Source organism: Hyperolius riggenbachi, chromosome 5, assembly GCF_040937935.1.
Source record: "Hyperolius riggenbachi isolate aHypRig1 chromosome 5, aHypRig1.pri, whole genome shotgun sequence".
NCBI lineage: Eukaryota > Metazoa > Chordata > Amphibia > Anura > Hyperoliidae > Hyperolius > Hyperolius riggenbachi.
Window position 1 is genome coordinate 84,357,771 of NC_090650.1, and position 27,008 is coordinate 84,384,778.

Consider the following 27,008-nt stretch of genomic DNA (forward strand, 5'->3'; position numbering starts at 1 on the left):
TTGCGGGAGGTTTTTTTTTTTTTTTTTTAGCATGTAGCTAGCCTAGCGCTAGCTATATGCTTCCCCCCTCCCTGCGGCGTCCGCCCAGCCCCTCCAATTGCCGCCGCCGCCGCATAATCCCAACAGGAAATCCCGTTCGGCGATTGGAACAAACACGCAGCTAGCAAAGTGCTCGGGATTACCACCAAGGAGGTTAATAAATGTATGGTTTTGTAATACAGATGAAACGCAAAAAAAATTTGAATATTGTGCAAAAGTCCATTTATTTCAGTAATTCAACTTAAAAGGTGAAACTAATATATGAAGTAGGAACCCTTGGCAGGTGTTTTCGGATTAATTAGCTGATTGGAGTCTCAAAATTATAATAAACCAGTTGACTTAAGCCCGTTTAAAAACGGGCTCTAGGTCTGTCACCGCTTCCCACATGTCAGCGCACATTCACTACATGTATAGTGTACTTGTTAAAGGGGAACTTCAGCCTAAACAAACATACTGTCATTAAGTTACATTAGTTATGTTAATTAGAATAGATAGGTAATATAATCTCTTACCCACCCCATTTTAAAAGAACAGGCAAATGTTTGTGATTCATGGGGACTGCCATCTTTGTCATGGGGGCATGGGGGCAGCCATCTTTTTGGTTGAAAGGAGGTGACAGGGAGCAGGAGACACAGTTCCAACTGTCCTGTGTCCTGATCACCTTTCCCAGCTGCACGTGATAGGCTTCAAATGTAAAAAAAAAAAAAAAAAAATGCACCAAAACATCAGAACGAGAACAACAACATCAGAAATCCCATCATGCTTTGCACAGCATTAGGGGAAAAATGCCCGGGCAGTTTTTTATCTGTGCAGCTAAAAATGAGGCTTGTATAAGAGAAAAAAAGTTATGATGCTGTGAAACAGTTAAAGAAACACCAGGCCTTTCCAGTGTCAAAATAAACATACACAGGTCATACTTACCTCCCATGTAGTCTGCTCATCAATCTCTTTCTCCTCTCCTGCGTCCTGTTTGTCTACTGTGATCAATGGAATTCTCTGTCCTCCATTTTGAAAATGGCCATTACCCTATAACAGCTCCGTGGTCAGCACACTGTTAAACTGTTATGTCGCTCACTTGAGCCATAGGGAAACATGGACACTACCTTGCACATTCAGTTGTAACTGAGAGCAGCTGATATATAACTGACAGCAACTGGTGTATTTCAGTTCTGATAAAATATTGTCAGAACAGGAAGGGATCATTGTAAGAAAAAAAGGGTGAGCCTCTGAGATGAACTGGTGGCAAGGTAAGTATGTAATATTAATTTGCAGCTACATCATGTGTTTATTTTAAATAATTTTACTCAGTTCAGGTTCCCTTTAATGGTGGCTTACTCAGTACAATACTCTACTACTTATAGAGGCTGATCATTGTATTGCCACCAATAGGTATACTGTCATTATGGGTGTGTGTGTGCGTATGGATAGATAGCACAAGAGAGTTTGTGGTGATGAGCATTTACTTTGGACTGACCCCTTATTATAGAGTTTTTTTGCTGTAATTGTAAACTGATCATATATTTTGTACATAATAAATGTTTCACAGTACTACCTGCATTAAATAACGTTATCTACAGCTGACGGCTAGTGAGTCCTCATCCTGCTCAGCCACTGTCTCCCCAGCAAGTGGTATACTGGGGCCAAATGAAGAGTCTGAGCTGAGTGTGACTCTGACAGTCCATACACTGGTAAGTCACCACTGTCACTCTGCAATAAAATATTCTATTTAATCCTTCTACCAATATTTATCACCTTTTATTTTGAGCCCATATCTTTCAGTAAATTAATGTTCATCATCCACTTTAAGCAAATCAGAACTAAACTTTCCTTCACTTCTTCATCTTATCTCTGGCATAGTCAGCCTATTTAAATAACACTGTTTTACTGATGCACATTACTATCTCACCTTGCTGCCCTGAGCTGCAGAATGTGCCGTGTCTCCGTTATGGGGGCGGCCATCTCACTATATGCTAAGCCTGAAAGTGGCATTCCCTGCATAGATCATGATTTTTACTCACAGTGGACACTTCATTTAGATACTAAAAAGGGTTATCTCTAATGAGTCTGTTCATGGGTTATTTACTTCCCTCTTAGGGCAAGTGGGTAACCTGTAGAATCTGATTGCCCCCCCCCCCCTTTAAACCCAGCTCTGTGTTAATTAATTTTTCCTCCCTACTGCACTGCCTTACTGTCTCTCCCACAGCAAACATTACTTAATTACTTAGGTATGTAAGAGGACGGGGGGGGGGGGGGGGGGGGGGAGATTTAATTACTTTCTGGTCATAGTGTCTTTATCTTATCCAAAATAGGAAGCTTTCTGTTATTTACATGCTGAGATAAGCTTGTAACTGTAGCTAAAAAATACAAAAACTTCACACAATCCCCTGGCACTGCACAGTTCCAGCAGTTGGGCAAAAGCAACCACACCAGGTAAAAAAAAAATAATGGGGGACACATTGGGAGCTATTTTAGAAAAAAAAGGGATTACATATATTTTGGGGGCACTACTTTTTTTGGCAATGTTTTTATTTTTGCATGTTACATCCCCCTTTAAGACCTCAAATCATTTAAAGTGGTCTAACACCCAGCATTTCAACTTTGCTTTAAAAGATTGCTTACAGCTTATAAACTATTATGCCAGATTTTTTTTTTTAGCAGAAATTCACTGAATGGATTAAACATGACATTTTAGTCTGCATTTAGCTAGAAATTCTCCTCCGTGCTTGCTTGTTTAGTTACAAATGTATCTATCTACAATGTAACAAACAAACACTGCTCTGAGAGAACAAAGAGGGCTTCCCCGGCAGGCTTTTCAAAGGTCTATTTGTATTCCAAATAAAGATACATTTTGTAACTAAAGATAAGAACGGATGCGGATTCCTAGTTAAATCCAACACTAAAATGTCATGTTTAACCCATTCAGTGAATTTCTGCTTAAAAAAAAATCTGGCATAATAGTTTGTAAGCTGTAAGCAATCTTTTAAAGCAAAGTTGTAATGCTGGGTGTTAAACCGCTTTAATCATTGTGATGCTGGTGTTTAGGATGAATTGCAGGACCTCACATTGTGCTGCCGAGTTGAAGACATGAAGGACCCTCTGATTCTGAATATTAAAGCAAAAGCACAAGGACTACATGTTACCTACTACATACCTGCTAGAAAGGAGAGGTGAGAAATCACTCTACCAGTTTCTTAAGCAATCATGTATGCTTTTAGCGCTCAATTTCTTTTTCTTTTGATTAAGAAATGCAGCTTCCTCCAGTCCACAAGAACTTCTGCTGGACTTTGGATCAGAGGTGGTTCTTCAGAGCACAGCGCAGCAGACACTGATTCTGACCAATCACACGGGAATATCTGCCCCATTCTCTGTACAGGCTGCTTACTTCACTGGGGCCCCTCCTCCACAAGGGCCAGCAAACATGAGGTGAGTGGCTTTACTTACTCCATGTTTAAAACGTTTAATGGCAAAGCTCTCAATTGTCCCTCTTTTGGTAGAAGGATATACAGTATATATATATTATACTCTGTATGTAAAGCACTGCGGAAAATGTTGGCGCTATATAAATGGTAATAATAACGCTTTGTTTTGGTAGTCCCACAACATCTGTCTTGCAGAGGATGGCCAGATTTGCAGACCAGGCAGCCAGAAAGGCAGAAGCTGGTATGTAAATGGGTTTATGGTCACGTTTTTCCTTCTATAGATCTGCTCAAGAGTTTCAATGTGACATATAAATAAAGAGATCTCCACGGAAAAGCCATTTCCAGCTTCGTGGAAATCCACAGTGGGGAAGACTTCAAACCTTTTCCTGGCTTTTATTGCTGTATCCATCTCTGCTGGGCAGCTTATGTTATGTTTTGTACCTCATTATCTGATCGCATGCTGCTGACCCAGACTGTCCACTATCCTGTATGTTTGTACCTGCTTAGTGTGGTTCTGGTGGTACTCTGGCCTTCCCAATACCTTGTGCACTTAAAGGCCTGGGTGTAACCGAGTGCTGAGATGTGATTGGTCGTCTCTCAGCAGTATGGACACACACATAAGGTGAAGATTGTAGAGGAGCTTGGGATATTGGGACTGAACAAAGGCCGGAGATCTGCCCAGCCTCACAGGAAGCCTCTGGGTCGCTTCTCCTGTCCTAGTATGGCCGTTCCATCGTTGAGACCCCCGAACCCCAAGGCCTGTGCAGTAGCATGGACTCACTCTGGTTTATCAAGAGGCTTTCCTCTATACATATGAGTACCCATATGGGGCACTATTTTCCCTACATGCATCCTTTAAAGGAGATCTCCAGGTTCCAATTTTACGTTTTTCAGCAATAGGGCTGAGTTTTTGAAAGACAGCTGATGTTTAAATGACATACATAAAAAGTAACTGGTCAGGGGCAAATCCGGGATTTTCAAGGGGGGGATTCCTGATAGGTCTCTTTTGGCAAGCCGCACACTACCGCGCATGCGTTTGCCCACAAAATCCACATGATGCACAGCATTTCTCCACAAAATACACACAATGTGCAGTGTTTCCCTACAAAATACACATGATGCAGTAGTGTTTCGCCAAAATATATATAATGTGGCAGTGATTAAGTAGCCAGATAACCCCCCATTATTATGGATAATGAAATTACCCCACCCCTCTTTAGTATAGGTGACCAGATGACATCCAATTATCACACAGGTAGCCAGATGAGCCCCCCCAGTTAGGATAAGTAACCACATGATCCCCATTTATAGTATATAGCCAGATAACTCCCCGTTCAGTACATTCCCCCTTGTATTTCGCCAGATCCCCCTTGTATATATAGCCAGTGTATATAGTCAGATCCCCTGTATATATAGCCAGAGATCCCCCCCCCCCCTGTATATAGCCATATACCCACTGTATGTAGCCAGATGCCTCCCCCTGCATACAGCCAGTGTATATAGCCAGATCCCCCTGCATACAGCCAGTGTATATAGCCAGACCCCCCTGCATATAGCCAGTGTATATAGCCAGATCCCCCTGCATATAGCCAGTGTGTATAGCCAGATCCCCCTGCATATAGCCAGTGTATATAGCCAGATCCCCCTGCATATAGTCAGTGTATATAGTCAGATCCCCCTGCATATAGCCAGTGTATATAGTCAGATCCCCCTGCATATAGCCAGTGTATATAGTCAGATCCCCCTGTATATATTGCCAGATGAACCCCCCCTCTCTCCCTCTCACATATGGTGGATCATGGAATGGCTGGCTGGCTTCCAAACATCTCCCCGACCCTGCCTCTCAATGAGCCCTGGCTGCACTTGCCTTATCCAGACTCCAGCTCATCCAGCAGCAGTACTTCGCTCCCCATGGACGCATACTCTGATGTCCAATGGCCTTCAGGGGGAGGAGCAGGGGGAGGAGCGCGGCCACTGCGGCTGGATGGCGTGGTGACATCACGTTAGAGCCAGGATGAAAGGTAGCCAACTAGCCATGGAGACCTGGGACGCCATCACCGCCACCGAGAAAGGTAATGTATCTCTGCGCCGCCCCCCTAGTACCCCCGCTCTCATACCGCCAGTCAGAGAGACCCTCCCCCAGGGGCGTAACTAGAAATCACTGGGTCCCCCTGCGAAAATGAGGATGGGGCCCTCCCCATAGGCACCAAATAATAGTAATGGGGCAGCGTTTCACTATAAAACAATCCTAATGCAGCAATATTTCACTAGAAAATAATCCTAATGCAGCAATGTTTCACTAGAAAATAATCCTAATGCAGCAATGTTTCACCAGAAATGAATCGTAAATTAGGTAACATTTCACCAGAAATGCATCGTACTTCACCATAAAATGATCGTAAAGTGGGCAGCATTTCACCATAAAATAATCGTAAAGTGGGCAGCATTTCACCAGAAATTAATCGTAAATTGGGCAGCATTTCACCAGAAATTAATCATATATTGAGCAGCATTTCACCATAAAATAATAGTAAATTGGGCAGCATTTCACCAGGAATTAATCGTAAATTGGGCAGCATTTCATCAGAAATGAATTGTAAATTTGGCAGCATTTACCTATAAAATAATCGTAAAGTGGGCAGCCTTTCACCATAAAATAATCGTAAAGTGGGCAGCAGTCACCAGAAAATAATCGTAATGTGGGCAGCAGTCATCAGAAAATAATCGTAATGTGGGCAGCAGTCATCAGAAAATAATCGTAATGTGGGCAGCAGCCATCAGAAAATAATCGTAATGTGGGCAGCAGCCAGCAGTCACCAGAAAATAATCGTAAAGTGGGCAGCAGTCACCAGAAAATCGCAATGTGGGCTGCAGGCACCAGAAAATCGCAATGTGGGCAGCAGTCACCAGAAAATCGTAATGTGTGCAGCAGACACCAAAAAATTGCAATGTGGGCAGCAGTCACCAGAAAATCGCAATGTGGGCAGCAGTCACCAGAAAATCGCAATGTGGGCAGCAGTCACCAGAAAATCGTAATGTGGGCAGCAGTCACCAGAAAATCGTAATGTGGGCAGCAGTCACCAGAAATTGCAATGTGGGCAGCAGTCACCAGAAAATCGTAATGTGGGCAGCAGTCACCAGAAAATCGTAATGTGGGCAGCAGGCACCAGAAAATTGCAATGTGGGCAGCAGTCACCAGAAAATCGTAATGTGGGCAGCAGACACCAGAAAATTGCAATGTGGGCAGCAGTCACCAGAAAATCGCAATGTGGGCAGCATTCACCAGAAAATCGCAATGTGGGCAGCAGTCACCATAAAATAATCGTAAAGTGGGCAGCAGTCACCAGGCAATAATCGTAATGTGGACAGTAGTCATCAGAAAATAATCGTAATGTGGGCAGCAGTCATCAGAAAATAATCGTAATGTGGGCAGTAGCCAGCAGTCATCAGAAAATAATCGTAATGTGGGCAGGAGTCACCAGAAAATAAGCGTAAAGTAGGCAGCAGTCACCAGAAAATCGCAATGTGGGCAGCAGGCACCAGAAAATCGCAATGTGGGCAGCAGGCACCAGAAAATCGCAATGTGGGCAGCAGTTACCAGAAAATGGCAATGTGGGCAGCAGACACTAGAAAATCGCAATGTGGGCAGCAGGCACCAGAAGAAAAAAATGGACCTGTGAAAAAAAACCAAATCACTCACCTGACAGAAGCCTCCTCTCCCGGCATCTGGAACGCAGCTCCCCGACGATCCTCCTGCAGCACATCTCCCGCGCTGACAGGCAGAGTGCAGGGCTATGGCAAGATGGCTCCCGAAGCCCTGTACTGGAGACACAAATAGTCTCCAGTGCAGGGCTTCGGCAGCCATCTTGCCATAGCCATGCTCTGCCTCCCGGGATAGTGCAGGCTGCGGAGAAGAAGTTCTACACCTGGCTGGGGGGTCCCGCAATCGGGAGGGCGTCAGCGCTCCTTCCACACACGGCTGGCGGGCCCCCCTGCGGCTGAGAGGTTTGCATCCCCGGCGCACACACATGAGCAGGCGGCAGCTGCGCTATAACATCCGTGGCTGCCGCTGCTCATATTAAGGAGGCACTTACGGTCTCGGTGCGAGGGGGTGGTTCCAGACACCCGGAACACCCCCTTCAGTGCGCCAGTGCTGGTAATGCACTCTTTAGTGTGGGAAGCTCAGAGCAGCTTTAGCACAGTCACCTGAGTTTCTGTCACACCTACCTCCTTATACTGAGTGAGCTCTTCTGTATGTGCGTGCCCATCCACAGAGCTACATTTTTCAACTTAGAAAGAGCAATGAGATTCAAACTTCAAATGGATTGTTAATGTGCTTTCTAAGACATTGAAACATTTTTGTGCTCATATTATATAGTGGCATGTATTTTTTAAGTATTTAAATAGTTTTATACTGTCAACAACTTAAATCCGTTATGTATTTTCAGATATAAAAGCCTCTGTATTATCGGATGGGAAGGGAGCAGCTTTCATCTGCCACCCAAGCTCTGGAACACTTGAGCCATTCCAACAAATGTCCATTGTAGTGACTGCCTATAACAATATGTGGGGAGAGTACACAGATGAGCTGGTCTGTACGGTATGTGTATAAACCTAAAGTCCTATGTACAGAAGTATGACATTGTGCTTGTCTGTACAGTATGTGTATAAACCTAAACTCCTATGTACAAAAGTATAACATGAGCTGGTCTGTACAGTATGTGTATAAACCTAAACTCCTATGTACAAAAGTATAACATGAGCTTGTCTTTACGGTATGTGTATAGACCTAAAGTCTTATGTACAGAAGTATGATAGGACATCTGTGCTTGACTGTACGGTATGTGTATAAACCTAAAGTCCTGTGTTTAGAAGGTATGACATCTGTGCATGTCTGTACGTTATGTGTATAAACCTAAAGTCCTATGTACAGAAGGTATGACATCTGTGCTTGTCTGTACGTTATGTGTACAGTATAAACCTAAAGTCCTATGTACAGAAGTATAACATCTGTGCTTGTCTGTACATGATCTGTATAAACCTAAAGTCCTATGTACAGAAGTACGACATCTGTGCTTGTCTGTACAGTATTTGTATAAACCTAAAGTCCTATGTACTGAAGTATGACTTCTGTGCTTGTATGTACGTTATGTGTATAAACGTAGAGTCCTATGTACAGAAGTATGACATCTGTGTTTCAACTGGCACATTTTGTTGCCTGACATGATAGCTTGTGATTACTGTTGAGTACAGCAAGTTGTTTGTGCCAATGTCCATCATCTTCTGTGGCTGTCATAACAAATAGCATCCAGCTTGTAAGGACTTTTTTGTGTCTTTGCTTTGCATTTGGTAATCTATTATTCCTCCTTCCCTTTCACCTCTATCAGACATATCATGTAGCTGGATGAGCCATGTGCGCTTGAGTCTCTATCAAGCTGCTAGGCAGACTATCACCTGCAACTACTATAAAGAATTGTTTTGGGCAATAAAGACTAAAATCTGTACAATCCTTAACCGGAGGAAGGTTGTTGGTGGTGGTGGCGGGATGCAGTGAAGGACAGAGGTGGTATGGTAGTACTCTTGTCGTGCATCTCTAGAGTCCCAGGTTCAAAGCCAGGATAATATCTCCATAGATGTTCTAGCCATGTTTGCATGAGCTTCCGTCCACAAGCCAAAATCATACTAGCAGGATAAATTGGTTCTACTAAAAATTGGTCCTAAACACACACACACACACGCACGCATTCCGGTTTCCTCCCACATTCCAAAAACATACGGATAAGTTAATTGGCTCTAGACTACAGTACTTACACTACATAATAGACATATGGCAATGGTAGGGATTAGATTGTGAGCTCCTTTGAGGGACAGTTAGTGACAAGACAATATATATATATATATATATATATACACACTGTGCAGCGCTGCGTAATGGAAGCAGGAAAAAAGGGCGCAGGCAGCTAGTGGGCAAAAAGGGTGCCGCCATTCACTCTCATAATAAATAACGTTTAATGGGCGCCGAGCAGGAAAAAAGGACGCCGGAGATAAATAACGTTTACAAACGGCGCCCGGAGATTTTTAATGATTTATAACTGTGCTTGTGGTGATTTACGTTTATAAAATGCACCCGTGCCGAATAACGTTTATAAAAATACTAAACATATTTATCTTATTTAACTAATTAAAACATTATTTAAACTTTTATCCCTTACTGTTTGTAAAACATTATTATTCACAGAATAAAGCGATCAGTACGTAATGTAAATTGCAATATATTTTTTGCAGCCACAATTAGTAAAACATTATTATCCACATAATAAAGCGATCAGTAAGGGGGGTGGTTAGGGTTAGGCACCACCAGGGGGGTCTTAGGGTTAGGCACCACCAGGGGGGTCTTAGGTTTAGGTACCACCAGGGGGGTCTTAGGTTTAGGCACCACCAGGGGGGGTCTTAGGTTTAGGCACCACCAGGGGGGTCTTAGGTTTAGGCACCACCAGGGGGGTCTTAGGTTTAGGCACCACCAGGGGGGTCTTAGGGTTAGGCACCACCAGGGGGGTCTTAGGTTTAGGCACCACCAGGGGGGTCTTAGGTTTAGGCACCACCAGGGGGGTCTTAGGTTTAGGCACCACCAGGGGGGTCTTAGGTTTAGGCACCACCAGGGGGGTCTAGGGGTTAGGGATAGGTACAGGGAGGGTTCTGTGTGAGAGTAGGCTTAGGTATAGTTTTAGTAAAATTTTAGTAATACTTACTAATGTTTTACAACACTTATTTCGAACGTAGTTATATTTATATCATCGTTATAAAGAATATTTTCAGATTTTATTATAAGAACAAACCATAAATGAAGGTTATTCACAATAATATACAATTATAACAATTAAACATATATTATCGTTTTTTTTAATAAACGTAATTATAAGTTTCACTTTTGAAACAGGGAAGATTAACGTTTTCACAATTGCCGATTTCATAAACATTATTTAATGATTTATACTTTTGTAAAACATTATTTGTAAACGAAATATAGCACACTATTTTTATAAACGCTATTAATGATTAATTAGCGTTTACACCCCGCACCCTTTTTGTCCGGGCTCCCTTTTTGTATGTATGCCTGCGTAATATGTCGGCGCTATATAAATACTAAATAATCACACACGCACGCACGCACGCACGCACGCACACACACACACACGCAGGCTGCTATGTCATGTCAGGGATCTGGCCTTACAGCGCAATGCTATGGTGATGTTCGCCTGACACTAAAGGTCTCTTTATTGTTTGTCAGTAAATGGGAGTGAAGATCAGAGGATGGAGCAATGTTTATAGAGCCATGGTCCAAATCTCCTGGGTCCATGGAATCTATTGAAGTCCTGGGATCCCTGAAAGGGGACTATGAAGAGGGTAAGTTTTCGTTCAAGCTTTATCTGTTGGGAGGCTGGCAGTAAGCTTGGATTCTAAAATAAAATTTCTGGAATTGGACTTAAAGACTGAGAGAAAAGGATATTGCCAGGAAATCTGAACCCCCTCCTAGGTTTGTGAGTTGCCACAAAGTTTACTTTTGTCTCCTTTGTTTAATGCTCTGTTGAAGATGTAAATAAGTTCTATACACATTTATCTCTAGGTTGGAGATCTAAATCCTAAGGAGATCCCCATTAAAATGACAGTAAAGGGCTGCCCAGTTTACTTCCAGATGACAGGGCCAAGGCCTGACTGCCAGACAGAAGGACCTGCATTAAGGTATATTCTACTGAGAGATATTTATCTTTATCATAGAGCTTAACTAAGCCTGAAATATGTTTAGCAGGCAGTACACTTAGACACACATTAAGATATAAAGGCATACACATGTAAGAACCAAATTGTGAAATACAGACATGTTACTGTTTATTCATTACTGTAAATATAAATAAATGTATTGTTATATGCAGCTGTTGTAAGTTTGTGAAAACTTACTTTGTATTAGTTTCTTGTAACAGCAAAGAAATATCCATTTGTTCATCTTTTAAGGTTTGGAACTCACATATCAGGTGGAGACACTGTTTCTCGCTGCCTGCGAATTAACAATCCAAGCCCTTTTGGTAAGTAAATCTAAAATAAACCTGTAATTTTCATCACCAAAATAAAGATTTGCGCTACAGTGAGCATCGCATACAATACTGCAACGCTTCCTCCCATCACCACAACCATACACTATGCTATCGGCAGATCATCAGATAGTGATCAAAAGAGCTGTAAGTGGTTCAACCAAGCTGTAGTCATTCCATATCTCCCTTCAGCAGTTCCTCATCCTCTATATGTCCCCTCATCAAGACTTCATCCTTCATATCTTCATTCAGCAAGACCTCATTCTCCATATCTCTCTTCACCAAGACCTCATACTCCATATCTCCCTTTAGCAAAACATCATCCTCTATATCGCCCCCTTTAGCAAGACCTTATCCTCTATATTGCCCTTCACCAAGATCTTGTGCTCCATACCTTCCTTCACCAAGACCTCGTACTCCATATCTCCTCATCCTCTATATTGCCCTTTAGCAAGACCTCATCATCTATATCTCTCTTCACTAAGACCTCATACTCCATATCTCCCTTCCCCAAGACCTCATCCTCCATAACTTCCTTCATCAAGACCTCATCCCCCATATCTCCCTTCTCCAAGAAGATCTTCACCAGAACAGGTGTAATAAAAATGGGAGAAAAAGTGGAGTGTTTTCCTAGAACAACCAATCAGGTTTAAACTAGTGAATAAAATTAAAGATTTGATTTCTAATTGGTTGCTTTGGGCAAGTTCTCCACATTCCCTCCAGTTTTCTGTGCACCATGTTTTAATGAGCCCCATTAACTTACAGATGTGTATCAGTCTTGGTGATTCATATTTACAAATATAGTTGACTAGAAGACAGTGGAGACTCTACCTATTTTCCAGAGCCAAACTAAACAGGAGTATTTTATCTCTTATGATAATTAATTATAATTTTTCATTGTAGTTCATTATGTTTCTGTTACTTTATGTCTTGCAGACATTCGCATAGATTGGGAGACGTACAACCGGGAACAGGACACCTCCAAGTTTGTAGACCTGGTTCTCTTGTATGGAGACCCTTTTCCTTTAAAGGACATTGATGGCAATGAGATAGTGGATTCCAATTTGGATATTGCAGGCAGTGGAAACTCATCCGCAAACTGGGATAAAATTCCCAGCACATCTGGGACTATGTCATCTCTCACAAACCCCAGTGTATGTATTGCTTTAAAGAGAAATACCGGTATAAATTTTGTAAAAAAATCATTTATAATTAAAATTTTGAATTATTCTATATGTATTTTTTTTAAATATTGCCTATCATTTCCTGCATCAATTATACTGCAGTTATCAATGTATTGCAAAGTTACTTAATTTGCAAATCTTGTCTGAAGATAACCTGTGTTATAAGCAGTAAGTAAGCAGTGTAGTTCCTGTGGTTTACTCTGCTAGGAATGAGGAGAAGTAATGTGCCCCTGTGTAAAATGACCTCCAGCTCTGTTTCACTATAACAGCTGTTATATGGCCCTAAATATACTGCTTCTCTTCTTGGAGCTGCCATCTATTGGCCACAAGTGAAGATATGGAATGTTGACATGTAATATTTACCCAATTAAAAATAATACCACACGTGTAAATATATTTAGTTGATAATTCACTTTAAGCACTGAACCAAAAATACTTGCATGATTATGCTGCATCTTTAGTTAGTCTATTGGAAAATACTGTTCCACTTATAGACTCTGGTGAGCTCTATCTTGATTAGGCACCCTGTGTCTCTTCTCTTGTAGCCTCCAGCACATCAATCCAAAAGCCAGTTTTGAGCTTTCCTTTATTATGGACACTCACTCATCCATTCATTGCTAATTTATGTGAGTGAATGGAGAATGAGCCCCTTGGTAATTCATGTAGAGCGATGTCATCAGGACAGTCCTTCAAACAAATTAAAGGAGAGCTCCAGGGTCTTATTATTAAGAATTCTTGACCAAAAGTCAATCTAAGTGTAGTTATTAAGTTTTGTTGGCTTGATGTTCCTTCAGAAGAGAAGTTACTTCTTTAAGAAAAGGTTCATTACAATAATTGTAAAATTAATGTACTGTAAAATCCGACCTATAAGTTGGTATAAAGTGACTACAAAAACACAAGCGACACCCCGTTATAGTAAAACAAAAGCTGTATTAAAAGAAGTGTGTACGTCAATGCACTTACCTCCTTGAAAGCCCAAAATGTTTATTTAGCACTAAAAATAATATGTTATGTGATTTATGATATTTTTTTTTTCATCAGCAAGTGGACGGTACTGAACAGTCCACAGAGGAAGATGAAGAAGCAAGCGGTAGTCGGGATGACCAAGAAGAATTAACCCCAGAACATAAATTAATTAGCGTTATTTTAAGGCCTCATGAAGGGGTGGCTTCTGATTACCCATACTGCATCACTCCGAGGCAGACGGTAAAAATCCCAACATGCGTTACTCATGCCAGAATGTATATTAGAGACCGCTGGCTGTAGTTATACATGTTTTATATCATAACCCTGAAATGTTGGCAGTTAACCACTTAATCTCACAAGCTATTTTACCCTTACTGCTTAAAGGAGTACTATCGATTGAAACGACTTTTTTTTTTTAATACACTATATTAGTGTACACATTACCACTAGTGCTAGGGGCACTTTATTTATTCACCCAGGTCTCTCTCTCACTATCCCTGCTTAAAAATTCATTTCTCACACAGCTCGTAGTAGTTTGGGTCACCCTGAGCTGCTTGGTTACTCTGTCACACAGCTCACAAATATATTTCACTGTGTCACTCACAGCATGCAGCAGACATGAGGAGAAATAGGCTGATCTGAGGTGGTAACAGGTAACTAAATGAGCTGTAATATTGCTGGAATATAACTAGCTAAAGAATAGTCTGTGTTTACACTCAGACTGGCTGCCTGCTTGTGGTGATTCACTCCAGGCTGCATCCACTTTACAAGCTGCTGAGAGGGGCAGACCACTGTCTAAAATTAGCATTATTAGTATCTTTATCAGTCAAGAGAAGCAAAGATAATAAACACACATTGCTAGAATCTTTAACCCCTTACCACCATATCAACAACATTCTTTCAGCAAGGTGATAATTAAACTATAAACTGAGGAGCTGATAGCAACTCCCCTGTGCAGACATGGTCTACTCTAGCCCTCTGGGAGCAGTCAGTATTAGATACATTTTGTATCCAACACTGACGCCAAAACTGACGGAGGATTTTACAGCTGAGAGGAACAGCTGTGTGAGGAATCAAATTGCTTCTAGTACTTGCCCTGATGTGTGCTACAACATACAGCATTTAAAAATAAATGCACACATCGATAGTATTCCTTTAATAGGCATTTTCACCTATCAGTGCTCCTCCCATTCATTTGGTTATAACTATCTTGTTGCTTTGTTTTTGTTTTTGTTTTTTTCCACAAATTACGCATTTTGTGGGGAAGACTTTTTCAGTAATTACTTTAGTTTCGATGCATTTTATAGGGAAAAACAAGGAAGAAGGAAACATACACAATTTCTCCAATTCCATCCCCAATAGTTTTAAAATAAACTACGCTACTATAGATTAAACCCAGGCATTTTATTTGCCAATTTGTCCTGGCTCATAACTAGGGATGATCGGAAAGCGCAAATTCCGTTCCGCCGGAATTCGCGGATTCTGTCAGCATTAAATTCCGTCGCTATAAAAATTCTGCCAGATTTTTACGAAAATTTGCGGAATTCTGGATTCCGCCAGAAAAATTTAAATAATCACAAAAGTAACCTTGTTTATCCTATATGGTAGCCCATAGACCCTATTAACTGTTCCCTTGGTCCTTTTCTTCCTCCCTCCCTCCCTCCGGGAAGAGGAGGGTCTTGTCTTCCAGGGAACTGTAGTATTTCAAAAGCCAGCTTATATACCTTGGCTGGGAATTGAACCCAGGTCTGAGTGCGTGGTAGGTAGCTCTTGTCACCACTATACTACCACCAACACTACATGCTGAAGCCAGCCTAGCATGTACCATTATGATATATCCAAGAAAAAAATGAGCTTGCTTAAGGATTTGTAGCATGTCAAAAGCCAACTCACATTGGCCAGGAATAGAACCCAGGCCTACCGCTCTGTAGGCTGCTATCCTAACCATTATACCACCAACACAACACACTACAATGCTACATGCTGAAGCCAGCCTAGCATGTACCATTATGATATATCCAAGAGAAAAATGAGATTGCTTAAGGATTTGTAGCATGTCAAAAGCCAACTCACATTGGCCAGGAATAGAACCCAGGCCTACCGCTCTGTAGGCTGCTATCCTAACCATTATACCACCAACACAACATGCTGAATCTTCTTGGAGAAGACTTACTTCCTCCCTCCAAAAGATACACATACTTCCCCATAAAATCATTCAACAGCAACTGCATGCACAGTCTTTGTGGTACACAGTCTCTGTGGCACAATTGGTTAGCGCGTTTGGCTGTTAACTGCAAGGTTGGTGGTTCAAGGCCACCCAGGCATGGCCTTGCCTTTTGTGGTCAACAGTTGTCCGAAGAGAACCCCAGATAGCCAGGTAGATTCATCTCTCTCTCTAGTAGGGATGGTCACCGCTTTCCGCGGAATTGTATTTTCCGCAGTTTTAGGCGGAAATTGGTCATTCCGTTCCGTTTGGTCGGAACGGAAGTGCTTTTTCAATCTGGCGGAATTCCGAAATTACCTGTGAAATTCTGCCGGTATCTGTTGATGGTTTTAAGCTGAAAATTCAGTTCAATGGCATCAAGTCCTAGAGAGAGAGAGAGAGAGAGCTCATTTTTCTCTTGGGTATATCACAATGGTACATGCTAGGCTGGCTTCAGCATGTAGCATTGTAGTGTGTTGTGTTGGTGGTATAATGGTTAGGATAGCAGCCTACAGAGCGGTAGGCCTGGGTTCTATTCCTGGCCAATGTGAGTTGGCTTTTGACATGCTACAAATCCTTAAGCAAGCTCATTTTTCTCTTGGATATATCATAATGGTACATGCTAGGCTGGCTTCAGCATGTAATGTTGGTGATGGTATAGTGGTGACGAGAGCTACCTACCACGCACTCAAACCTGGGTTCAATTACCGGCCAAGGTATGTAAGCTGGCTTTTGAAATACTACAATTCCCTGGAAGACGAGACCCTCCTCCCTCTGGGAGAAGGGAGGAGGGGAGGAGGAAAAATACGGGTTATCAGGCAGAAATCAGTTTGGTGGGGAAATAAATTTGAATTCTGTAAAATTCCGCGGAATTTTAAAATTTTCCACGGAATTCCGTTTTAGAGCTATAGCAATTCCATTCCGTCGTATCGGAAACGGAATCACCAAATTCCGTCCAGAATCGCGGAATCCAGCGACCATCCCTACTCATAACATTTAAATGATGTTTCTAGTACAATGTATGGTGACAATATTTTATTATAGTGTTTTTTTTGTACCCTATCAATAATTACAAGCCCTTATTTGCTAAAATACCAGTAATATACCCTCATGACATACTGTACATATTAAAAAAGCTAAGTCCCTAAGGAAATTACAGTGTTATTATCTATTTTCTTTTTTTTTAAAGTCACTTTTTTTTTGTTTGGCAACTACAGGGAAGGAGGAGCTTTTGCAAGAGTTAACTATAGCAGTTTTATTTTATGTATTTTGATTTTTAATGTTATGTTTTATAATACTGCTATAGTGTTGCCCAACTCAGGCACTGCGCGACCAGTGCATGCGACAAAACTATTTGCTTCAGCGCTGCATTCCCTGTAAAAACAGGAACCCAAGGGGACAAAAGTCTAGCTGCATGTTATGCGACGGTTGCGTAAAGTATACAGTCAATGAAAGTATTCTTCACTGCCACTGCTAATGCATGCGGTCACGCACTGTGTTGGGATACTCTTGCCCATTGGATCGCATCGCAGTGGATGCACTCTGAACGTTGTATAGAAAATATTTTAAGTACACCACTTCATTCAATAATTTAAAGTAATTCATACTTGAAATGTGTTTACCTTATTGTTGTAACTGCAAGATGTTGTACTGGTTGAGCTGTTTTTATTTTTATGTAGCCTCTATGTATGTATTGTACTGTAGGTAGTTCCTGCCAGAGGTCACAGCTCCATACACGCGTCTTTCACGCCTCTAATGCTCTCTGAGGTCACCAGTAAGGTGGAATGCAGCGGGTATGCCCTGGGATTTCTCAGCTTGGATGACAAGGTGATTTTTATTTTGTGGTAAGGTAATCCTTTCACTTTCAATGTGACTCGCATTTGAATAATATCTCTCATTATCTCTGTTTAACTCTTAACTTTCAGTCAGCAAAACTGATTCCTGGGAGGGTAAAGAGGATGCATGGATATGGGGTGGAAGCCATCAAAATGGAGCTTCAGGCATTTGTGAAGCCAGCTTTGTGAGTACAGGATACTTCCCTATTCCACTGTGAAGGTGGGACCATAAAGTCTTTGGTTAGAATGTCCTGAAGTTTATTGTAATGTTGGTACTGTGCCAATCCATACCAGCAGGAAGTGCATTAGAATGGCCCAATCCCAGGCTGCACCCACGATTTGCATGCAAGCTGGAATTCTTAACATCTTGTTGTCCAGCTTTAGTTATCTCATTAGTGACGGTCTTATCTTGTCCTCCTAGGCTTACTGTAGAAGTTGAAGATGATGAAGAGGAAGGGCTGGTGTTTTATTCTGTAGCTAGTGACCTTATTCCAGACAAGAAGTCTTTTCAGGTTGGTATCATTCACTGATTACTGGTTCTATTTTAGGTGTCCATATACATTTTGTGGCTGTTACTGCATCACACTAGATTGTCCTCAGTCAAGGCAACTAATCTCTGCTAAGAATCTAGCATGTCTACAGTAACCCCTGATCCTGGATCTTCTCGACTGAGGGCATTGATTGTTCTCCAACTCCCACCCATTCTGTCATGCAGCGCGGTGTCCACTCCTCTTTTATCCACAGCAACGAAGTGCTTTGCTAGGCTTCAAGCTACCAAAGGTTCTATACTGAACTTGGCCCCAAACTGTTGTCTAAGGGATCAAACACTGATCCCTGCAGGCAACAGTCCTGGTGTATGAGGACACAAGGCTTTACTGTGTACCTGAGACTTTTAAAACTAAAGGATTTATACTTACTCCAGCCACCTGTTGTCTGTCTGCTCCCTTGCCATCCTCCCGTTTCTCTCTGTTCCGCTGTTTCCAGCCCCGCTAAAGTACTGATGGGGACTACTGTGCATGTGCAGTACCGGCCTGTGCTGCCCCTCTGATCCTGCTCCCATGGCGTGTTCTGCAGTTAGTTAAGACTGTAACTGTGCCTGTGAGAATGCTCCTGGGGACGGATCAGGTGGGAGCGCTGCTGGCCCGCGACCCGGCTGGTTCTCAAACTCCCACTGTGGCTCAACGGAGGAGACCAGACCGACATAGAGGGTGGTAGCTGACTACAGGGGGCTGGAGGAAACCCCAGGTAAGTATAAATGCTTTTGTTTCAAGTGTCTTAGGTTTACTTTTAGGCTGGAGGATAGTTGATCAATTTTTGGTTAAAAAAAGTGGGAGATCAGTTTGATCAGGAGATTGATGTATAAGTCTCTGTTTGGCTCCTCATGGTCACGTGACACATATGCTTCCTGTATACGCTACAATTGGAAGCAAACGTGAGACATCGCATGATTGTGACCAGGTATTTCATAATCGCCTGCTCAGATGGATAACATGGTTTCTCCATGAATTAGTGGAGAATTTCCATGGAATAAATTGATTGTCTCTAGTAATAATGGTTGCCCAAGATAAACAACAGACAACCCCACTGTAAGTAAAGTAGATTGCCTAATTTGCTTTCAGTTGTGCTCATCCACATATAATAGTAGAAATGGGATCGATATGTATGCAATGAGCCACTAAGAAGCCATAGAGTTTGTAATCGTAAAACATGTGAGGGCACCAGTCCATTTTGGATTTAATGGTCCTTCAAGTACAAGCAAAAGCTGTTCTTTATTTATCTTTACCTTTCAGTTTCAAAGCCTGAAAGAAGGGTTGCTTGTGACTGAAATTCAGAGTAGCACTTCCTGCCCCACAGGAAAGGGTTAACTTACCCATGCCGCAGCCACCTATAGCGCATGCGTTCCACTCGCATTCCACGTTGCTCCCATGCTTCCTTCTTCTGGGTCAAAGGAGGAAGCATGGGAATGATGTGGAACTTACCCATGCTGCAGCTAAGGCGGCAGCATGGGTAAGTTAACCCCCCCCCTTTTCCCGCAGGCAAGAAGTGTTACTTGTAATTTCAGTTATGAGGAACCCTACCTGAAAGAGATATAATGGGGTTGATTTACAAATTTTCAGTAAAGTTGCTGTGCACAGGCTACTCACGGCACGAACACTGTGAATCCAGCGCAGGAGACTTGGGAGTAACTTCTGTGCCGTCAGAAGAAGGAGCTGAAGTTGCATTTAAAACACAATAATTCAGCCTCCAGCAATTGCTGGAAGCCAAATTATTTCATTCCCTACCATCCATGGCGGCCTGGAGGGGGAATAGTATTTAACACAGCCAGGAACTTGTGCAGCAGCAGGATCAGCCATATACTGGCTGTATCCTGCGCCCAAGTCTCCCGCGCTGATTCCTCTCGTACAGCTCACGGCAGTGTTACGAATACTTGTGCAAGGTTTGCAATGTGCATTGCACATATAGCACAACAGCCATTACCTAGGTATCACTACAATGCTGGGAATGCAAGCATTACACTATTTGCATAACGCAAGATGCAAGCATTATGCAAGTAGCGTAACACATTCATTACCAGTAGCTTTCGCGTTAGCTAGGTAACACAATGCGCTATTTGTGTATCGGTAAAATGGCTTGGCACTCCCTGCGCATGGCAGCTTTACTGAAATTTAGTGAATTGACCCCAATATGGCTTAATGCATTTTAGAAACCGGCTACTAACTGAATGTCCTTCAGACAATAATGATTCACGCACTGGTACCAAGGCTTGCTCCATGTGCACAGAGCAGAATTCCTTTTTGAAAATGGTTTCTGGCTCAGCAGTGATGCCAATCTTCTGCAGCTACTAAGGTAACAATCATTTTATTTTTATGTTTTCTTATGTATTGTCTACAGATCCAAACTGAATTTGAAACGACCCGGAACTTGAAGCTGATGAACTTCACAGAGACGCCTCTTTATTTTCGCCTGCTGCTTTCCAAACCATTCTCCATTTCCGCCACTGATCCAATCAAAATTCTCCAGACCTCCCAGAGTGACCGTGAGGAGAGGGCAGGGCAAATGGTACTCCATCCCCAACAAAATATGCTGGTATGGGAAATATTGTACAAATGGCTAGATAGTCACTTTAAACCGGTTTTCTTTTTTTTCCCAATATGATAATTTGTGTAGGACCCATCACCCAGTAATAAAGAGTGTCAGTGCAGAGTTGCTTCTTTGAAAAATATATTGAGGTAGAAGTAGCTTTACTTCTCCACTGAAAAAACTTCCCCTACAGTGTGGTGGAGGTGTTGGATAAGGATCCTCTTTGAGGGACAGTGAGCTGTGTGAATGGTTCAGTGAGGGACATTTATCAAGGCAGCAGGACTGAGGCAGAGAGGCTCCAGCCTCAGGGCGCAGTGTAGGAGGGGGTGCACAACTCACTCAGCTATCATTCCCCTATTGTGTCTGAAACAGAGAGAAATAAGAAAAGGGAGATACATGGCAGGGACTGCAAGTTAGATAACTAGAGATTAAGGTGTTGGCAGCCCTGGGGTGCCTCTTAGTTTAATAGCAATCAGTGTGTGACGGCTGGGGTGGGAGGGATGGAGGGGCGCACTTTGGTGTCTCAGGCTTGGGTGCTGGAGGACCTTGTCCTGGCTCTGCAAGGACATTGCCAGTGTATTTCCCTACCCAATTAATCGTAACGGTGATGTTCTCTGCAAGGGAGGGCAGAAAGTGTCAGCCTTATGTTCAGTTTGTAAAGATAGACATGTGATGTGCTCTGTAAAGCATTTAGGAAAGAACAAGTACAGAGCCAGGCACCAGTGTTACATTTTCTTCAATGACTTAATCCATTAGGTGCAGGTAGTTACCTACTTACCAATTAGCCATTTCGTGGGTCCCCCTGCTTCGTCAGAGGTCTCTGACGATGTGCGGGGACCCGCGAAACAGCTGTTAGGCCTCCCTATCATTTCCTATGTGCTGTAACTATCTGTACCAAATGGATGAAAAAAAGCATTGGAGAAAATCTAACACTGGTGCTCGACTCTGTACTCCTTGTTCTTTCCTAAACGGTTTCCCTACCAGCTGCAAGCACAGTGCCTTTCCCAGCTTCCATTCCTGAGCGCTGTCAGTCTGACATTGAGTGCCAGCAACCACTACCTCTTTGTTTAAAGGATTCAAGTACTCTGTAAAGCTATGTGCAATATGCTGGCACCACACACTGATCTATAGGAAGAAAATATGTCTGTATACAGTAGTTTGTGGTATTACACTTATTACTAGTATGCATTTATGGATGGTTTACAATGAATGTAAGTGCATCAGTTGCCACCCAGATGTGATGCCATTACACTATAATGGTAACCTGTCCATTACATTACACAACTCAATGATGCATACATTTTCAGTGAACAATGGATGCATTGCCATTACATGGAGAATGGCACGGAATCTACCTGGCGACTGATGTGCTGACGCAGTGCATTCCCTGTATTGCAGTAACATTCCCCGCACTATTGCTTCAGCCTGCTTTGTGCTGCACAGGTGAAAGTGGCGTTCTGCACGACGCTGGAACTGCTGACCTACCAACACCTTTCTGAGGATCAGATGCTGCCTGGAGTCCGGCTGCTGCAGTCAGAGAATGGCGAGAGGAGGCTGCAGTTCTCCCAGCAGCTGCTGATAGAATACAGTAACAAGAGCTCTCAGGTGAGATTCCCCTTTCCCTTCTCAGTGGCACCACAGTTTATATGAAAAAGTAGAGATAAGCTTAGGGTGTGTACACCCATCCAATTTTGATTGACCAGTTTGACTATTTCCATGCACTAGGAGAACTTACCTGCACAATCTGTTCTTAGTATTTAAAATCTGATGGCCCTCATACTACATGGAGGTGGTAAAATTGGTCAGTGATTGGCCAGTCAAAATTGGATGCGTGTATCCATCCTTAGAATTTAACTTTTCTGCAGATTTTTGATCTGTGGGAACTGGTATTAAAAAAGGCTGAGGCAGAACTTTGTACAGAATTCCAGGTGCAAATAAATACCTAAAGCATATCTGAAATGGCATAATGAGATGAACAAGGGTGCAAATAGTACCAATCCTATTAGTAGTGTTCCCTGTTCATTGCAGATTAATAAACTGGTGCTTCATCTGTGCAGTCAGGGAAGTTGAATTGCAGATACAGCTTTCCTGAAAAGTAACTAGAAGTCAAAACACCTGGCTGAACAAACACTCCTACTAACAGGATGGTGCTAAAAAAAAAAATACAGAAAGTTACTTTGCGTGGAAGCTGAATGAACCATATTTTACATCATACTGACATGGCTGCTATTTCCACTTCACACAAAGAGTTATATCCCTGAAACTGAAAAGAACACCAGGCTCCAAGAAAGTTATGTTTACCATTACTCCTACACAGCGGCATAACTAGAAATCACAGGGCCCCCATGCAAAACTTTAGATGGGGCCCCCTCCCGCCTTCTCTCCATGCCCAGTCTCCTCAAGTATCACTACAGGCCACAGCAGTTGGGGAGGGGTAGAGCAGGATGTACACAAGACCCTGCTGAACATTGAATAGGGAATATCTACAAATCTTTGTCTGCAAAACATTGTTGATTCCTTATCAGTGGCCAAGCAGATGCAGTCATTAGAACAACTGTGCAAAGAGCAGATTTTTTTCCCTCCTTCCCCTTAGTTGTCAGTCTCTCAGGACTGGGCCCCCTGTGGCTTCTGGGCCCCCCTGTGGCTGCATACCTTGCAGGGTCTATTGTTACGCCCCTGCTCCTACACATTAAATAGTTTTATACGTTTTTTTTTCAATTCAGGTTTGCTTTCATTGACAGCTTGAATTAATCAAGCTGTCAATTATTTACTCCCAGTGCATTATCCCAGTGGCAAGTTCTGGTTTGCTTTGTTTTTTTTTGTTTGTTTTTTTTAAACTCTCTACAGTCACCTGTGTTAGACAAACAGCAAAGTTATATTTCACATGATACCTACATTGCTGAGCTGTGACAGGTCCTCCTGTGATGAAACCTTTTGTTTATGTTTGCATTGCTGAGCTAACAGGTTCTCTTGTGTTTATGTTTGCAGCAAGTGGCACTGAAGGCATATGTTACAGTCCCGGTGCTGCAGCTCTCATGTGACTCTGTGGATTTCGGGACTTGCTTTGTTGGACAGACAAGAACAAGAGAGGTTTTCTTGCTGAATAAAAGTGGATCAAAAAGCTACTGGACGGCTCTTCTGGGTAAACCATGCATAGGAGTGACCACTTAATACTCTGTAAACTGGCTGTTCTTAAAGTGTACCAGAGACCTCGTAAAGTAAAGACTTGATACTTACCTGGGGCTACCTCCAGCCACATAAGCACGTCTGAATCCCAGGCTGTCCTCCATTCAGCCGCAATCAGCCCCGTTAATTGCCTCAGTCGCGTCAGTCCGGGTCTACTGCGCATGCACGGGAGGTCCTAATGGAAGTATCAAATCTTTACTTTACGAGGTTTCGGGTACACTTCATGAAACATGGGGCCTGATGCACTAACTAGTTGTATAGCACATGAGACAGCACATGACAATATTACCAGTACTACCGCAGCAGTGTATTAAGAGTTCCCACTTGAGAGTAAAACGGACATTTTTTAATCTATTTTATGGCATTGCTAAAATGACAGTGAACGCTCCTACATATTAAATAGCTCACACTTGCCCATTATTGGGTCTGTTGAGATAAGCATACAACACTTCTGTGCCATCTGCGATAATACTTTACAGGCGGATGTATTTCCCATATAGCCTATCGTTAAAACGCATCTGCCCCCGGCTCCAGCCTGACTACACTGTTTGCTCCTGCTGGTGGTACGTGGGCCCGTGGTAGATGGGAACTCATCCTTACACAGTTAGTACGACCTGTGTTAATCATGTAATGCAAAGGTTGTTATGGTAATGCACGTTAGTTTTACACATCACCACAGCAACGCTTGCATTACTCTAGTACCATGGGTTGCGCTAATACTGTAACCAGCGATAAACAGCTGTAGTAGTGCCCGTAATATTACTGGGTGCTGTCTGCATGCCAAGATTACCACTAGTTACTGCATAAGGCCTATGGTTACAGCATTACAGGATTATTTTAAGCAAAAGGGAATGTGTAATGGTCAGTTTAATTTTGCTTCTTCTTGAAACACATTTTACAAGTTAATGAATGTTATATATTTTTTTTATATAGCTTTTCTTATGGACTTGATTTAATAAAAAATTACTTTCGGGGATAAATTGTAATATAGAGATGTATGATAATTTTTTTCCACTGATCTGTTTCAGACAAGCAAGAAAGACACAATGAGCAGGAAGTATTTTCAGTGTCTCCCAGCTGCGGGACGCTGGAAGCTCATGTCAGCCACACATCAACCAGTAAAGAGATCTTACAGGTCACCTTCACTGCAAGGTAGGGAGACACATTAATGGAGGGAAGCAGCAACTAAAGAGAAATAAACACTTGCCATAAGATCATAAGCTGCTTGCATTTGAATCCAGTCTGATGTATGGCACAATCCCTGCATTGCCTACAGATGAACACTAGATGGCAGTAGAAACTCACAGCTAAAGCCAGCTGAGGAGCTTGACAGAACTATTGGTATTACTTTTTTTATGGTCAATGTTCCGGTTATCAGCACAGTAAACTAGGATTCTGGCTCAGTCCACACTGGGTCAGTTTGCAAACAACCAGTCGGAGTGGATATTGCAAGATCAGTTCCAGTGGTCTGTGTGCACAGCTACTTGAGGACTGAGTTTAGAAACCCCGCCGCAGGTTATAGCTCTTGTATTTATTTTAGTTCTGAACAATGCAATTCATATTGTATGGTAATCTTTATGCAAGTTTTTTTTAAAATGGTACCAACCATTTTTTTTGTTATTTGCAACTCACTGACCATCCCTAAAGTAAACAGGAGTTAATGCAAAATGTATGGTAACTGTATACAAATGTGAACAATTAACACCAATTCAGAATCATTTGCATTTTATTGTACATCCCTAATTTATTATATGATTCTGTCTACTTTAGGACCAACTCCAGCTATGAGACGGCGGTGACGGTGCACGGCATGCTGGGAGAGAGGCCTCTGACGCTGCTGATTAAAGGGAAAGGATCCTATGATGAGAAATATGAAGTCTTGCTCAATGCATAAATGATCCCATCATTGTTTACGCATTGTAATGGAATATGTAAAAATATTTATATGTTGAAAATGTAGGGAGTGCATTTCCTACCTCCCTTTAACAGGTTTGTTTCCTATCATTTACACCAAGCCGCCTTCTTCTTCCAGAATTGCCGCAGACTTCCCAGTTCTGTTGCAGCTGAACCACAAAACTCCAGTTACCATAAACCTGCAGCTGATGTCAGAAGAAACAGAGAGGCTCTAATTTGGCCAGCTGTAGTGTGCGAATCCCCGCCTGTGCCCTGCAGTGTGACTGCTACAGATATTCCCCTTCTGCAAATCACAATTATTCACACAAAGCATGTGCGAAATCTTTGTAGACCGGTTCAAATAAAATATGGATGTTAAAGCCTCATACAAACTTTTGTTGCCAAATATAAGTTATGATTGTTTTGGGTTATTTTTATATCAGTTGGCTCAGTTACATTTTCTGGGCTGGTAACTTTGTTCTTTTGTGCAGTTGGAGACTTCCTGCTTCTCCTTCCCGATCACAACCTGCTCTCCGCCTAGGAACGACTGCAAATGTCTGTCAGATGCTGAGCACACCATCACCTGAAACTGCCATGAAGAGTCATTGTAGGTGACAGAACCTAATGTCTGTAGGGCTGCCCATAAGTGTGATGTGGCAGCATTTAACCCTTTAGCAGCCACATAAGTAAAATTATAAGCACGCTCCAGGGCCACATTTTTTCCACCCCTCCCCAGTCTGGCAGCCTATGCCGAGTTGGTGCAGGGAGCAATTTCATATTTACCTGTTCTGGGCTCTGGATAGGGCTCTATCCTGTTCTGCAACACTGACACCATCCTCTAGGTCTCGATCACGTCATATCATGTGACCAGGACCCGGAACAGGATGTTGGCATTACAGCATTGTGAGTAGAGGAAGAGGAGGATCGGTCCAGTGAGGACATGCACATTTTGGTAATAAAATAAATATTGGTGAGTGTGCTGTCTGTAGTCACTGTGCGGAGCAGGACATTTCAGTGCACACTCCTGATCTGAGCGCTTGAGTCAGCTAATTTCAGTGCAGCAATTTGAGCGTTGCCATAGGCCATAATGAGAATTACAGCTATTTCGGCGCTCA

At 42.5% G+C, this 27,008-nt stretch overlaps 1 protein-coding gene across 3 annotated transcripts in view; it reads left to right on the forward strand.

The window, feature by feature from the left end:
* DLEC1 (DLEC1 cilia and flagella associated protein) overlaps positions 1–26,285 on the forward strand; it is a 99,425-nt gene extending 73,140 nt beyond the window's left edge. For 2 of the 3 annotated variants that reach the window (XM_068235935.1, XM_068235933.1), the window contains exons 23-39: positions 1,617–1,727; positions 3,082–3,206; positions 3,283–3,462; positions 3,632–3,699; positions 7,907–8,058; positions 11,083–11,198; positions 11,469–11,539; positions 12,482–12,699; positions 13,771–13,935; positions 17,603–17,725; positions 17,824–17,918; positions 18,155–18,245; positions 20,626–20,820; positions 22,258–22,419; positions 23,803–23,956; positions 25,029–25,152; positions 25,771–26,285. In XM_068235935.1, coding sequence (XP_068092036.1) covers positions 1,617–1,727; positions 3,082–3,206; positions 3,283–3,462; positions 3,632–3,699; positions 7,907–8,058; positions 11,083–11,198; positions 11,469–11,539; positions 12,482–12,699; positions 13,771–13,935; positions 17,603–17,725; positions 17,824–17,918; positions 18,155–18,245; positions 20,626–20,820; positions 22,258–22,419; positions 23,803–23,956; positions 25,029–25,152; positions 25,771–25,894 — 2,274 coding nt within the window. In that variant the 3' untranslated portion in view covers positions 25,895–26,285. The remainder of the gene's footprint in view (positions 1–1,616; positions 1,728–3,081; positions 3,207–3,282; positions 3,463–3,631; positions 3,700–7,906; positions 8,059–11,082; positions 11,199–11,468; positions 11,540–12,481; positions 12,700–13,770; positions 13,936–17,602; positions 17,726–17,823; positions 17,919–18,154; positions 18,246–20,625; positions 20,821–22,257; positions 22,420–23,802; positions 23,957–25,028; positions 25,153–25,770) is intronic. The other variant, XM_068235934.1, reaches the window with a different exon arrangement.
* The last annotated feature ends 723 nt before the right edge of the window (positions 26,286–27,008 follow it).